The 14,144-nt window shown below is 44.9% G+C and overlaps 1 protein-coding gene across 1 annotated transcript in view; it reads left to right on the top strand.

The window, feature by feature from the left end:
* Positions 1 to 13,906, top strand: part of AADAC (arylacetamide deacetylase) — a 42,278-nt gene extending 28,372 nt beyond the window's left edge. Inside the window, exons 3-5 of the mRNA XM_029074155.2 lie at positions 851 to 920; positions 10,136 to 10,307; positions 12,776 to 13,906. Of these exons, the coding sequence (XP_028929988.1) occupies positions 851 to 920; positions 10,136 to 10,307; positions 12,776 to 13,384 (851 nt within the window). The 3' untranslated portion in view covers positions 13,385 to 13,906. The remainder of the gene's footprint in view (positions 1 to 850; positions 921 to 10,135; positions 10,308 to 12,775) is intronic.
* The last annotated feature ends 238 nt before the right edge of the window (positions 13,907 to 14,144 follow it).

The following is a 14,144-nucleotide window of genomic DNA, read 5'->3' as shown; positions in this document are numbered from 1 at the left end:
AAAGGCTGAGGGCCTCATGTGGGGCGTGTGGACTGTGTCTAAACTCATCAGCTTGTATTACACCATCGCTTAGCACAAGACTTGGCACACTGAGAGGGCTTAACAAATGCCATTTTAAAAAAAAGTGAGGCAAGCTGGCCCTGCTGAAATGGCACTGTTTCTTCTATCCAGGGAGGGGTCAGAAGCCTCTGGGAATTAGCTTCCTTTGTGAAGGCTGATTTTCTATTCAAATATGGCCATTTAGGAATGGATCCAAATATGCATTAGCCAAGCAGGCAGCAACTAACTCTCTTCCCCTCTTCAAAGCCCTACTTAGAGCTCACCTCCTCCAGGAGGCCTTCCCAGACTGAGCTACCTCCTTTGCTCCCTCTGCTCTCTCTCTGCTCCCCCTCCACCCTCTGCTCCCTCTCCCTTCCCCCCTTCACCTCCCCTCAGCTAAGCCCCCTTTCCCTCTGCTCCTCACCCTCCCCTACCCTTCCCCTCAGCACTGTGCTCTTTTGTATATACTTTATTACCCTATTTATTTTGCTAATGAGGTGTACATCCCCTTGATTCTCTTTATCGTGATTATGTTGTCTTGTTTTTGTCCATCTGTCTCCCCCGATTAGACTGTGAGCCCGTCACTGGGCAGGGATCGTCTCTATCTGTTGCCAAATTGCACATTCCAAGCGCTTAGTACAGTGCTCTGCACATAGTAAGCGCTCAATAAATACTATTGAATAAATGAACTGAATCCTCGCATGGAGAGGAGGGATTATAAGAGGATGGTCACAGTGGGGGTTTCTGATGAGAACCCCCCTGGGTGTTTTCAACTGCATGAATAGTTCTAATTTTCTTTCTCCAATTTCAGCCATGAAGAACTATGATTTGATCTCAAGACGGACAGCGAACCAGCTTGATGCTGTGGTTGTATCAACCAAGTAAGGAATGTTTGGTTTAGGGATTAGACTAATAATGTTGGTATTTATTAAGCGCTTACTATGTGCAGAGCACTGTTCTAAGCGGTGGCGTAGATACAAGGTAATCAGGTTGTCCTACGTGAGGCTCATAGTCTTAATCCCCATTTTACAGATGAGGTAACTGAGGCACAGAGAAGTGAAGTGACTTGCCCACAGTCACACAGCTGACAAGTGGCAGAGCCTGGATTCATAGGGGTACCTAAAATGAGAAGGAGGAGATTGGCTCAGTGGAAAGAGCATGGACTTGGGAGTGAGGTCATGGGTCAAATCCCAGGTCAGCCGCTTGTCATCTGAGTGACTTTGGGCAAGTCACTTCACTTCTCTGGACCTCAGTTCCCCCATCTGTAAAATGGGGATGAAGACTGTGAGCCCCACATGGGACAACCTGATCACCTTGTATCCTCCCCAGGGCTTAGAACAGTACTTTGAACATAGTAAGTGCTTAACAAATGCCATAATTACTATTAGAATGTCCAAGTCTCCCCTCTCCTCAAGAGCATGGCTCAGTGGAAAGAGCATGGGCTTTGGAGTCAGAGGTCATGAGTTCGAATCCCAGCTCTGCCACTTGTCAACTGTGTGACTGTGGGCAAGTCATTTAACTTCTCTGTGCCTCAGTTCCCTCATCTGTAAAATGGGGACTAAGACTGTGAGCCCCATGTGGGGCAACCTGATTCCCCTGTGTCTACCCCAGCGCTTAGAACAGTGCTCTGCACATAGTAAGCGCTTAACAAATACCAACATTATTATTATTATTATCCTCCAGTTATGCCCAAACCAACTCCATCTCAGGCAAAAAATCCTTTCCTTGGACTTTAAAACACTCCATTGGTTCAACTCCTCCTACCTTACCTCACTGATTTCCTACTACAACTCAGCCTGAACACTTTGTTCTTCTAATGCCAACCAACTCAGTGTACCTCAATCTCATCAATCTCACTACCAACCTTGAGCCCACGTCCTCCCTCTAACCTGGAACTCCCCTTTCATATCCAACTGACCATCACTCTCCCCACCTTCAAAGCCTTATTAAAATCACATTCTCTATGCACTTGAATACTCTTTAAGCCTTCCATACCCACCCTACAGAAATTATGTACAGAATTCCGTATCAGCCCCAGATAATTTATACTCATATTTGTGTTCTGAAATTTAATTTAATGTCTGTCTCTCCTTCTAAGCTGTACGCTCCTGGTGGGCAAGGAATGTGTCTATCAACTCAGTTATATTGTATTCTCCCAAGAACCTAGTACACTGCTATGCACACAGTCACTACTATTGATTGACTGACTAATGGAAATTAGAGTAGGGGACCATAATGTGGCTTAGTGGAAAGAGCACGGGCTTGGGAGTTAGATGTCATGGGTTCTAATTTTGCCTCTGCCACCTGTCAGCTGGGTGACTTTGGGCAAGTCACTTAACTTCTCTGCGCCTCAGTTACCTCATCTGTAAATTGGGGATGAGGCCTGGGAGCCCATGTAAGACAACCTGATTACCTTGTATCTACCCTGTGGCAACAGTATTTGGCATATAGTAATTGCCTAACAAATATTATTAAGCGCTTAGTATAGTGCTCTGCACACAGTAAGTGCTCAATAAATAGGACTGAATGAATTTCATGCCCCATGCCATTCAGGGATACCATTGCTTAGACATCAAGGGAGATGTCAATGGGAAAGACAGAGCCCTGTGACGGGATGGCAGGACATGCGATGTTTTTTACAGGATTGGTTAGCTTATTATGGGAAGGGAACGTTTCTGCTGATTCAGTTATACTGTATTCTTCCAAATGCTCACTACAGTGCTCCACAGGTAGTAAGTGCTCATAAATATCATTGATTGAGTGATCCGTGGGTGACGGGTCAGTCGGAGTCATCCACATTTTCTCTCCCATTCTCTCCACAATGCCTAATGGCATACGTTACAAACTGTTAGCAGGGAGAGAGGTACAATCTCCCATAATGGAATACAATAACAACATCTGAAACCTCAACAGCAGCAGACAAGACTGGGCTCTGTCTCATTTCCTAAGCCACTGTTGAACATAACATGAAGAGCGGCTGAAAAATGTGTGGGGTGGAGTATTCTCTTCCACTTTCTTGCAAAAAACAGGGAAAGCAAAAGCAAGCGTGCAAAACAAACCAAAGAACAATAGGAATAAAATATACTCTGTTCCTTTGCACAACCAAGCAGACTAAAGCTAGAAAATGAGAATAGCGAACAAGGCAGAGCATACGTAGATAAGGATATTGAGGGAAGCAGCAGCATAGTCTAGATGAAAGATAATCATACTGGACAGCAGGGGACAATGCTTCTAATCCCAGATATGCCACTTGTCTTCTATGTAAACTTGGTCAAGTGATCTGGCCTCTCTTGGACACAGTTTCATCATCTGTAGGAAGCTGATAAAATACCTGCTCTTTCCCCTGCTTATACTTTGTGTAAGCTCCTGTGGGTAGGGGACTTTGTCTGACCTAATTATCTGGCATCTATTCCAGTGTTTTGGCACATAGTAAATACTTAATAAATCTCCCAATTTAGGGCCGCTGTTTCAGGAGGAAGAGCAGGAATTGTCTAATGATGGACGTCCAGAATGATGGATGGGAAAACATTCAGGGAGGGTCTCATCTTGGAGGAGTGTTCGCCATTGGGTTAAAACATCAGTGGTCACTGGGGTTTTCCTCTATCTGATCTGCTAGTCAAACTACCCTCAAACAGGGACTCAGATAGAGCTAAGGGAAGGCTCAGTTTTAGATATCTCTGGCTCTTACACATTTAAGCATTTTTGTATATAATTTTATTCAATTATTCATTTTGTTTCCACCTATAGCATTTTTATATATAATTTTATTCAATTATTCATTTTGTTTCCTATTTAATACAGCCATATCCCACAGTAGAGCCATGATGTGTATATTGAAAAACATGGATACAGCAGCGTGGCTCGGTGGAAAGAGCCCGGGCTTGGGAGTCAGAGGTCATGGGTTCGAATCCCGGCTCTGCCACTTATCAGATGTGTGACCTTGGGCAAGTCACTTCATTTCTCTGTGCCTCAGTTACCTCATCTGTAAAATGGGGATTAACTGTGAGCCTCACGTGGGACCACCTGATTACCCTGTATCTCCCCCAATGCTTAGAACAGTGCTCTGCACATAGTAAGCGCTTAACAAATACCAACATTATTAAATAGTTGTATCATGGGGCTCAGTTTCCCTTAGGTTTATGTGTTATAAATGTTCCAATTATAATAACATTTCTCATTCATTCATTCATTCATTCAATAGTATTTATTGAGCGCTTACTATGTGCAGAGCACTGTACTAAGCGCTTGGGATGAACAAGTCGGCAACAGATAGAGACAGTCCCTGCCGTTTGACGGGCTTACAGTCTAATCGGGGGAGACGGACAGACAAGAACAATGGCACTAAACAGCGTCAAGGGGAAGAACATCTCGTAAAAACAATGGCAACTAAATAGAATCAAGGCGATGTACAATTCATTAACAAAATAAATAGGGTAACGAAAATATATACAGTTGAGCGGACGGGTACAGTGCTGTGGGGATGGGAAGGGAGAGGTGGAGGAGCAGAGGGAAAAGGGGAAAATGAGGCTTTAGCTGCGGAGAGGTAAAGGGGGGATGGCAGAGGGAGTAGAGGGGGAAGAGGAGCTCAGTCTGGGAAGGCCTCTTGGAGGAGGTGATTTTTAAGTAAGGTTTTGAAGAGGGAAAGAGAATCAGTTTGGCGGAGGTGAGGAGGGAGGGCGTTCCAGGACCGCGGGAGGACGTGACCCAGGGGTCGACGGCGGGATAGGCGAGACCGAGGGACGGCGAGGAGGTGGGCGGCAGAGGAGCGGAGCGTGCGGGGTGGGCGGTAGAAAGAGAGAAGGGAGGAGAGGTAGGAAGGGGCAAGGTGATGGAGAGCCTTGAAGCCTAGAGTGAGGAGTTTTTGTTTGGAGAGGAGGTCGATAGGCAACCACTGGAGTTGTTTAAGAAGGGGAGTGACATGCCCAGATCGTTTCTGCAGGAAGATGAGCCGGGCAGCGGAGTGAAGAATAGACCGGAGCGGGGCGAGAGAGGAGGAAGGGAGGTCAGAGAGAAGGCTGACACAGTAGTCTAGCCGGGATATAACGAGAGCCCGTAATAGTAAGGTAGCCGTTTGGGTGGAGAGGAAAGGGCGGATCTTGGCGATATTGTAGAGGTGAAACCGGCAGGTCTTGGTAACGGATAGGATGTGTGGGGTGAACGAGAGGGACGAGTCAAGGATGACACCGAGATTGCGGGCCTGCGGGACGGGAAGGATGGTCGTGCCATCCACGGTGATGGAGAAGTCTGGGAGCGGACCGGGCTTGGGAGGGAAGATGAGGAGCTCAGTCTTGCTCATGTTGAGTTTTAGGTGGCGGGCAGACATCCAGGTGGAGACGTCCCGGAGGCAGGAGGAGATGCGAGCCTGAAGGGAGGGGGAGAGGACAGGGGCGGAGATGTAGATCTGCGTGTCATCTGCGTAGAGATGGTAGTCAAAGCCGTGAGAGCGAATGAGTTCACCGAGGGAGTGAGTGTAAATGGAGAACAGAAGAGGGCCAAGAACTGACCCTTGAGGAACTCCAACAGTTAAAGGATGGGAGGGGGAGGAGGCTCCAGCGTAGGAGACCGAGAATGATCGGCCAGAGAGGTAAGAGGAGAACCAGGAGAGGACAGAGTCCGTGAAGCCAAGGTGAGATAAGGTACGGAGGAGGAGGGGATGGTCGACAGTGTCAAAGGCAGCAGAGAGGTCAAGGAGGATCAGAATGGAGTAGGAGCCATTGGATTTGGCAAGAAGGAGGTCATGGGTGACCTTAGAGAGAGCAGTCTCGGTAGAGTGGAGGGGACGGAAGCCAGATTGGAGGGGGTCTAGGAGAGAATGAAACCTCTAGTAAAATAATATGAGATTCCTGTATGTGCTCTATTCCCCTACATTCGTTACACTGTTATATTCAGCTTCAGTGAAAATTATTGAGCTCAATCTTTTGGGGAACTCATTTGCTCTCATTGTTCAGCCATCACCACTGTATGTATGATGCACAAACCTATCTCCCTAACCCAGACCTCTCAAATGACCTACAACCCTATATCTCCTTTTATGCCCAGGGCATCTCCAATTGGGTGCCCTGATGGCTCCTCAAGCTCATTATGTCTACATCGGAAGTCCACATTTGCCATCTTATCAGCAACACCATCTTCCCCATCCCAAAAGCCTTCCAACCTGGATGTCATCCTTGACTCTTCACTATCTTTCAACTCACCCTGACCATGTCCTCATTTCCTCTATCCTCCCTTCCCTCTGCATCCACTGGGCACTTGGCTGTGTACCAATAAATACCATTGAGTGATTGATTAATAATAATAATAAAAAAATAAATATAATAATTATAACAATACTTATGGTCTTTGTTAAGTGCTTTCTATGTGCCAGGCACTGAAGTAAGCGCTGGAGTGGATACAAGCAAATTGGACACATTCCCTGTCCCGCAGGGGGCTCACGATCTCAATCCCCATTTTACAAATGAGGTAACTGAGGCACAGAGAAGTGAAGTGACTTGCCCAAGGTCACACGGCAGACAAGTGGCAGTGTAGAATTAGAACCTATGACCTCCCGAGTTCCAGGTCGGTGCTCTATCCACTATGCTATGCAGCACAGCCTGAGAGTCAGAAGATCATGGGGTTCTAATCCTGGCCCCGCCACTTTTCTGCTGACCTTGGGCAAGTCACTTCACTTCTCTGTGCCTCCACCCCAGCACTTAGTACAGTGCCTGGCACATAGTTAGAACTCAACAAATACCATTATTATTATTACTATTATTCTCTCTGATTTGATTGGTAACCTGCAATGGACAATCTGGAAAAACGGTTTATCGAGGTATGCCTCCATAGGTTAGATGGTGGGGGAAGAGAGTTGATTGCATAGAAGCTTCCCCCAAGCTTTACACTAACAAGGAAATCACCTGTGAAAACTGTCAAAATATGGTAAGAGCAAAAGTGGACAAGGAGAATGGTCTGCTTAGCAGTTGAGTGGTCTGTCTTAGGTCTGCCCTTATTTGCTATTGTTTTAATGAGATGTTCTTCCCCTTGACTCTATTTATTGCCATTGTTCTTGTCTGTCCGTCTCCCCCGATTAGAGTGTAAGCCCGTCAAAGGGCAGGGACTGTCTCTATCTGGTACCGATTTGTACATTCCAAGCGCTTAGTACAGTGCTCTGCACATAGTAAGCTCTCAATAAAGACTATTAAATAAATACTATTGAATGCCCTGGACAATCACCTGGGGACCTGCCCAGTTGAGTTGACTATAACTGGTCCTCAGGAGAGAAACCCTCCTGGATTTGCCAAACAGCTCTCTGCCCTTTCAGTCCCTGTCAAGAATGATAATTGTGATATTTGTTAAGTGCTTGCTATGTGCCAAGCACTGTACAAATCACTAAGGGTAGATATAAGTCTAGATGAGACGCAGCGTGGCTTAGTGGCAAGAGCATGGGTTTGGGAGTCAGAAGTAGCGGGTTCTTAATCCCGGTTCTGCCACGTCAGCTGTGTGACTTTGGGGAAATGACTTAACTTGTCTGTGCTTGGTGCATAGTATGCACTTAACAAATACTATTATTATTATTTTTTTATTATACAAGATACAGGCCCTGTCCCACACTGGGCTCACAGTCTAGGTACAACCAATTTTTAATCCCTATTTCACAGATGAGGAAACGGAGACATAGAGAAGTTAAGTGACTTTCCCAAGGTCACGGAGCAGGTGAGTGGTAGAGTGTGGATTAGAAACCGTGTCCTCTGTCCCCACAGCTTGTGTTCTTTCCACTAAGCCATGTTGTTTGGGGAAAGGCATCCAAAAGGGTCAGGCAAAATTTCAGGTGGGAATTTTGAGAGATGACAATGTCTCTGTTTGCATTCTAGGAACAAGTTCAGGTTCAAGTTCAAGTTCAGAGCAGCCGGAGGCCAACAGAGAATTGCCGCTAGCAGGAAACTCTATGGCTCCATTTTGGTTAGCATAGGGGTACCAATGGATTTGCTAATGAATACTGTTTCTGACCCATCTCAAAGAAATAAAACATCTGGAAGGTTAGGGAGAGGAAAATGCTGACGGGGAAAGCTAAACGATGATGCTATTTATTAAGTGCTTACTATGTGCCAAGCCCTTTACTAGCTACTACAAGCCGAACAGATTGGATACAGTCCCTGTAACAGGCAAGTGGCAGAGCGAGGACTAGAACCCAGTTCTTCTGATCGTTAGGTCCATGTTCCTTCAATCGCTCCTCCTATCCCGCCTAGATTACTGCATCAGACTCCTTGCTGACTTCCCAACCTCCTGTCTCTCCCCACTTCAGTCCACATTTCATTAGGCTAACCAGGTCATCGTTCTACAAAAACGTCCAGGACATGTCACCCCCCTCCTCAAAAATCTCCAGTGGTTCCCTATCCACCTCCGTATCAAACAAATATTCCTCACTTTAAAGCCAGCATCTCCTTGACCCCTCCTCCCTCACTTCACTTCTCTCCTTCTACAGCCCAGCCCACATACTTCCCTCCTCTGGTGCTAACCTTCTCATTGTGCCTTCTCATTCTTACCTGTCTCACCACCGACCCCTGGCCCACGTCTTGCCTCTGGCCTGGAACACCCTCCCTCCTCAAATCCAACAGACAATTATTCTCCCCCTTTTCAAAGCCTTATTGAAGACACATCTACTCCAAGAGGCCTTACCAGAGTAAGCCCCAATTTTCCTCATCTCCCATTCCTTCTTTATCACCCTGTCTCCCTTTGCTCTCCCCCACCCTCCCAGCCCCACAATACTTATGTACATACCTGTCATTTTATTTATTTGTAATTGTAAGCTTATCGTGTTCAGGGATTGTCACTATTTATTGTTGTATTGTACTTTCCCAAGAGCTTAGTATGGTGTTCTGCAAACGCTTAAAAAATACAATTGAATGAATAAATGAATAAATACTGGGCCATGCTGTACCAGGGGCCAGTGGAGAATTCTGGCCATGATTGAGCCTGACCTTGGTATGAAATGAAATGAAATGAAAAAGTGAGTCGAGGAGGGGTTGACAGTGTTCTAATTTTCTCCTCCTGGTTAATGCCTGGGTTCAGGGAGGGTGCCATTGCAACTCTTTAACATTGGAATTTAAATGATCAATACTGGGGATTCGGCCTTAAGCAGATTACCTTGAGACACCTCCCATTAGGGCTTGAATTCGATGTCAACAACTTTAAGGGGAAATAGGAAAAATCTTCACTTCCTGGTGTTCAGCTCTCCCCAGATAAACTACTTTAACAAAAATGTGGCATCATGTCTTGAGCAAAATGATGCACTAATCCTCACAAATTTGATGAACTTCAAATTCAAAAACTTATTACTATGTACTGATGAATGAATGAAAGAATGATGGGATGAAGAAGTTAAAGAATGAATGAAAATTAGTCTGCTTTCTTCTCATTCCTTTCCTATTCAGTTGAACTATAAACAAATCTAGAGGGTCAAAAAATATGTTTTACATTTCACCAAGCTTTTCAAATGGTACATTTCAGCACTTCAACACAGAGCACCTGCATTTATTGTAACTTCAATGGTATCTTAATTTTTTTATGGTATTTGTTAAGTGCTTACTATGTGCAAAGCACTGTTCTAAGCGCTGGGGATGATACAAGGTAATCAGGTTGTCCCACGTGGGGTTTACAGTCTTAATTCCCATTTTATAGTTGCAGTAACCGAGACACGGAGAAGTTAAGTGACTTGCCCAAAGTCACACAGCGGATGCGGTAGAGGGGATTAGAACCTCTGACTCCCAAGACCATGCTCTTTCCACTAATCCACGCTGCTTGCATTTCTTAATGATATATTAAAGCTATCTTAATGACATGAGAACAGCATGGCCTACTGGAAAGAGCACGGGCCTGGGAGTGAGAGGACCTGGGTTCTAATTTTAGATCTGTCAATTACATTCTGTGTGACCTTGGGCAAGTGACTTAACTTCTCTGTGCCTTAGAGTCCTCATCTGTAAAGTGGAGATTGATTACCTATTAGAATAGTGCTGGACATGCAGTAAACATAGTAAACACTTAATAAATATTATTACTATTGAGAAAAAATGCCAGTAAATGAATGCAACACTAAATATGGAATTTGCTTTTGTCCCCATAGTTATAGGCTAGCACCTAAATATCATTTTCCAGTTCAATTTGAAGACGTTTATACTGCTGTGAGATGGTTTTTACGAGGTCAAATTCTTGAAAAGTATGGAGTGGATCCAAGCCGGATTTGCATTTCCGGAGACAGTGCCGGAGGGAATTTAGCTGCTGCTGTGAACCAGCAGGTAAGATACTTCAAGCGTACACGTTTTTTTTTTTGTTGTTGTTGTTCTAGCTTGTTCTATATCAATGCATTTCATGTATCTAGAAAAGAAAAAACCAAAGACTGCAGTAGCGTCTTAAAGAACATCGTAGAATTTATTAAAGTTCTTGACATATCCAGTATTTTAAGAAATCTCTTCCGTTCTTATCTCAGGTCTAGGATAACTTAGAATTTTTATTGCTTGGGATCCCCTGGGGCTTATTTGTGAATGAAACAACTGAGAAGCGGCGTGGCTCAGTGGAAAGAGCAGAGGCTTACGAGTCAGAGGTCATGAGTTCTAATCCCACTCCGCCACCTCTCAGCTGTGTGACTTTGGGCAAGTCACTTACTTCTTGGTGCCTCAGTTCCCTCATCTGTAAAATGGGGATGAAGACTGTGAGCCTCATGCGGGACAACCTGATTACCCTGTATCAACCCCAGTGCTTAGAACAGTGCTTGGCACATAGTAAGCGCTTAACAAATACCGACATTATTATTATTATCAAACAGTTCTTTAGGTAGCTATCCTTTTAACTAGCAGGGATCCTTGTTGGTCAGGCTAATAGTTTTGGGTTGATTAAATGATTATCTGGACTCAGCATACCCTCTCAGGGTAGCACCTGAAGAGTTTCCAGTCTCTACTACGGGAGAGAGAGTAAAGCAGAGGCACATTCATTCCATTCCTAGCTTGGGCAATGGCTAGGGAGTGGAAGGCAATCTGCTACAAACACCTGTTCCGGGCAGCAGCGGCCTGGGAGAGATTCGAGAGTGGAGACTCTAGTTTTCTGCACAGAGGAAGGCAATGGTAAACCACTTCTGTATTTTTACAAAGAAAACTCTATGGATACACTATCAGAATGATCGCAGAAGGAGGTGAGTGATTCTGGAAGAGATGTGTTCATGATGTTGCTATTTGACAGCATAAGACAAGACTCAGCATACACTTTGGCCAGAATGGGAGAGTCCAAAATTTTGTGTATTGTCATAAGATTACCAACTTTCAAACTAACATGTAGACTTTGGAAGAGATACGTATTTCTGCAAGAATTATTCAGATTTTCTACCTTCTTTCATAAAAGGGAGTCTTAAACTGCATTTTCCAGAAACATGTTCCCCAAGAAACAAATTCCAAAGGTTTTGAAGACATTAAAGACCAGGGTGCCAACTTTCCATTATAAAAACAATAATAATGATGGTATTTGTTAAGCGCTTACTCTCCTGGGGGAGATACAGGGGAATGAGGTTGTCCCACGTGAGGCTCACAGTCTTCATCCCCGTTTTACAGATGAGGTAACTGAAGCACAGAGAAGTGCATTGGAGGCAAGGTATATAAGGGACAAGGGAGGAAGATTTGAAGGGGAAAGGGAGAAAGGAGGGAAAGAATGGAAGAGGGAGGGAAACAAGGGAAGGTGAGTGAATGAGGGGAAGAGTACATATAAACTGCAAACAGTGGCCAGGAGCCCATCACATCAACAGGGAGTTGTCTGCCTTCTTGCCCCACCCCTGCCCAATCTCACCTGATTCTTGTCTTATGCTTTCCAGTCGTGTCCGACTCATAGTGACATCATGGACACATCTCTCCCCGAACACCCAACCTCCATCTGCAATCGCTCTGGTAGTGTAACCATAGAGTTTTCTTGGTAAAAAAATGGATGTGTTTTACCACTGTCTCCTTCCATGCAGTCAACTTGAGTCTCCACCCTCGGTTCTCTCCCATGCCACAGATGCTCAGCACAAGTAGGACCACCTAAATCTTATTGCTAAAGCAGCTCCGGCATTTCAACTCCCATCCAGCTTCCATTTGTTTCACGAGGATCCCAGCTCACACTGGTCCAGCCTCCCCTCGTACTGGAGAGATCCCAGCCCCCATCCAAATGTGAAGACCCCAGCCTTCAAGGCATCCACGAGGTCTATTCCAATTAGCAGGGGCCAAGAGGTGGAGTTTGCCATTTTGACTCCTAGATTCTTTTCTAAAGAGAAGGGAGGGTCAGGCTAGGTATCCTTCCTGGTCTGCCCAGAAAACTGTGTTGGTGGGGAGAGAGTGATGTCACGCTCACAGTGCCAAGCCCTTAGGAGTGTGGACACATGTTTAATTCACTATACTGACAACACGGGCTTGGGAGTCAGAGGACATGGGTTCTAATCCCATCCCTGGCACTTATCTGCTGTGTGACCTTGGGCAAGCTGCTTCACTTCTCTGTGCCTCAGTTACCTCATCCGTAAAATGGGGATTAAGACTGTGAGCCCCACATGGGATAACCCGAGTACCTTGTATCTACCCCAGTGCTTAGAACAGTGCTTGGTACCTAGTAAGTGCTTAACAAATACCATAATAATAATAATAATAATTGTTATTATTATCTCCTTCTTATGAATTTCAGAGCAGCTGAATTTGTCGCTGTTCTTCTGATTATTGAACCAAATTATTTAATTGCCCATTTATTTTCACAGCTGCTAGACGACCCAGATGTCAAGATTAAAATCAAGATACAGTCTTTATTTTACCCCGTGCTTCAGTCCCTTGATATGGATTTACCATCCTACCGGGAAAATGAACACATGCCTATTCTGAAAAAATCATTCATGGTCAGACTATGGAGTGAATACTTTACCACAGACAGAGCCCTAGAAGAAGCGATGAGATCCAATCGGCACGTACCCGTGGATTCAAGTCATCTGTTCAAGTTCGTGAATTGGAGTGCTTTGCTTCCGGAGAAGTTTAAGAAAGGTCACATTTACAATAGCCCGATTCCAGGAACTCCTGATTTAGCCAAGAAATACCCAGGATATCTAGATGTGAGAGCATCCCCGCTCTTGGCTGCCGACGCAAAGTTACGCCGCCTACCCCTCACTTACATCATGACCTGTCAGCATGATGTCTTAAGGGACGACGGCCTCATGTACGTCTCTCGACTCAGACAAGCGGGGGTCCAAGTGGTGCATGAGCACATTGAAAACGGATTCCATGGAATTCTGTCTTTCATCAGTTTTCCAACTGATTTAAATGTAGGCCACCGAGTAGGAAATGAATACAACTCTTGGCTGAAGGAGAATTTATAGGACAAGCTCTGATTGGGTCAGGCCAGTGATCCAACCAGCCCAGGATTCTGCAGCTGGCAGTGGCAACAGAACACTTGGAAGAACCTTATAATATTCATTCTTAAAATTTGGATACCCTCTTGTTACCCAAGAAGCGTTATCTACCATTATTTACCTCTTTTCAAGCTTTACAACATCTCTAACATTTTCTCTGTCATCCTTAACCCTCCCTCCAACGACTCGTTATGGACATGTGGGCCACAAATTTTACCCGAATCTTTTTTTGAACATATTGATATTAGTTTTTTGTTTTTTCAATGTCATTTGCCCAGTGCCATTTTACATTTTCCAGACTGTGAGCTCCTTTTAGGCAGGGAAGGTGTCTACCGACTCCGGTGTATTGTACTTTCCCAAGCACTTAGTATACTGCTTCACACACAGTAAGCACTCAAGTAAATGCCATTGATTGATATGCAGATTGATTGATTTTGCCTGCACAATTTCTTGGAGTAATAAAATCTCCTGTCTTTTTGAGCCAATGAATCAAGCGTCCTCTAATAATTCGACTATCGGGCGAGATGAGGTTTGGCAAACTCTACTGGACAGAAGTGTTGAATAACTAATAATAGTTATGGTACTTGTTAAGCTCTTACTATGTGTCAAGCGCTTTCCCAGGCCCGAGCTCTCTCCACTACACCACACTGCTTCTCCTAGATCGTTCCTAGATTGTTTCAGATCGTTCCTGTGTCCCTCAAGACAGCATGGCCTGTGGGAAGAGCAT

The sequence above is a fragment of the Ornithorhynchus anatinus genome, chromosome 1, assembly GCF_004115215.2.
Source record: "Ornithorhynchus anatinus isolate Pmale09 chromosome 1, mOrnAna1.pri.v4, whole genome shotgun sequence".
NCBI classification, from domain to species: Eukaryota; Metazoa; Chordata; class Mammalia; order Monotremata; family Ornithorhynchidae; genus Ornithorhynchus; species Ornithorhynchus anatinus.
Note: the sequence above shows the minus strand (reverse complement) of the source record. Positions and strands in the feature narration are given on the sequence as shown.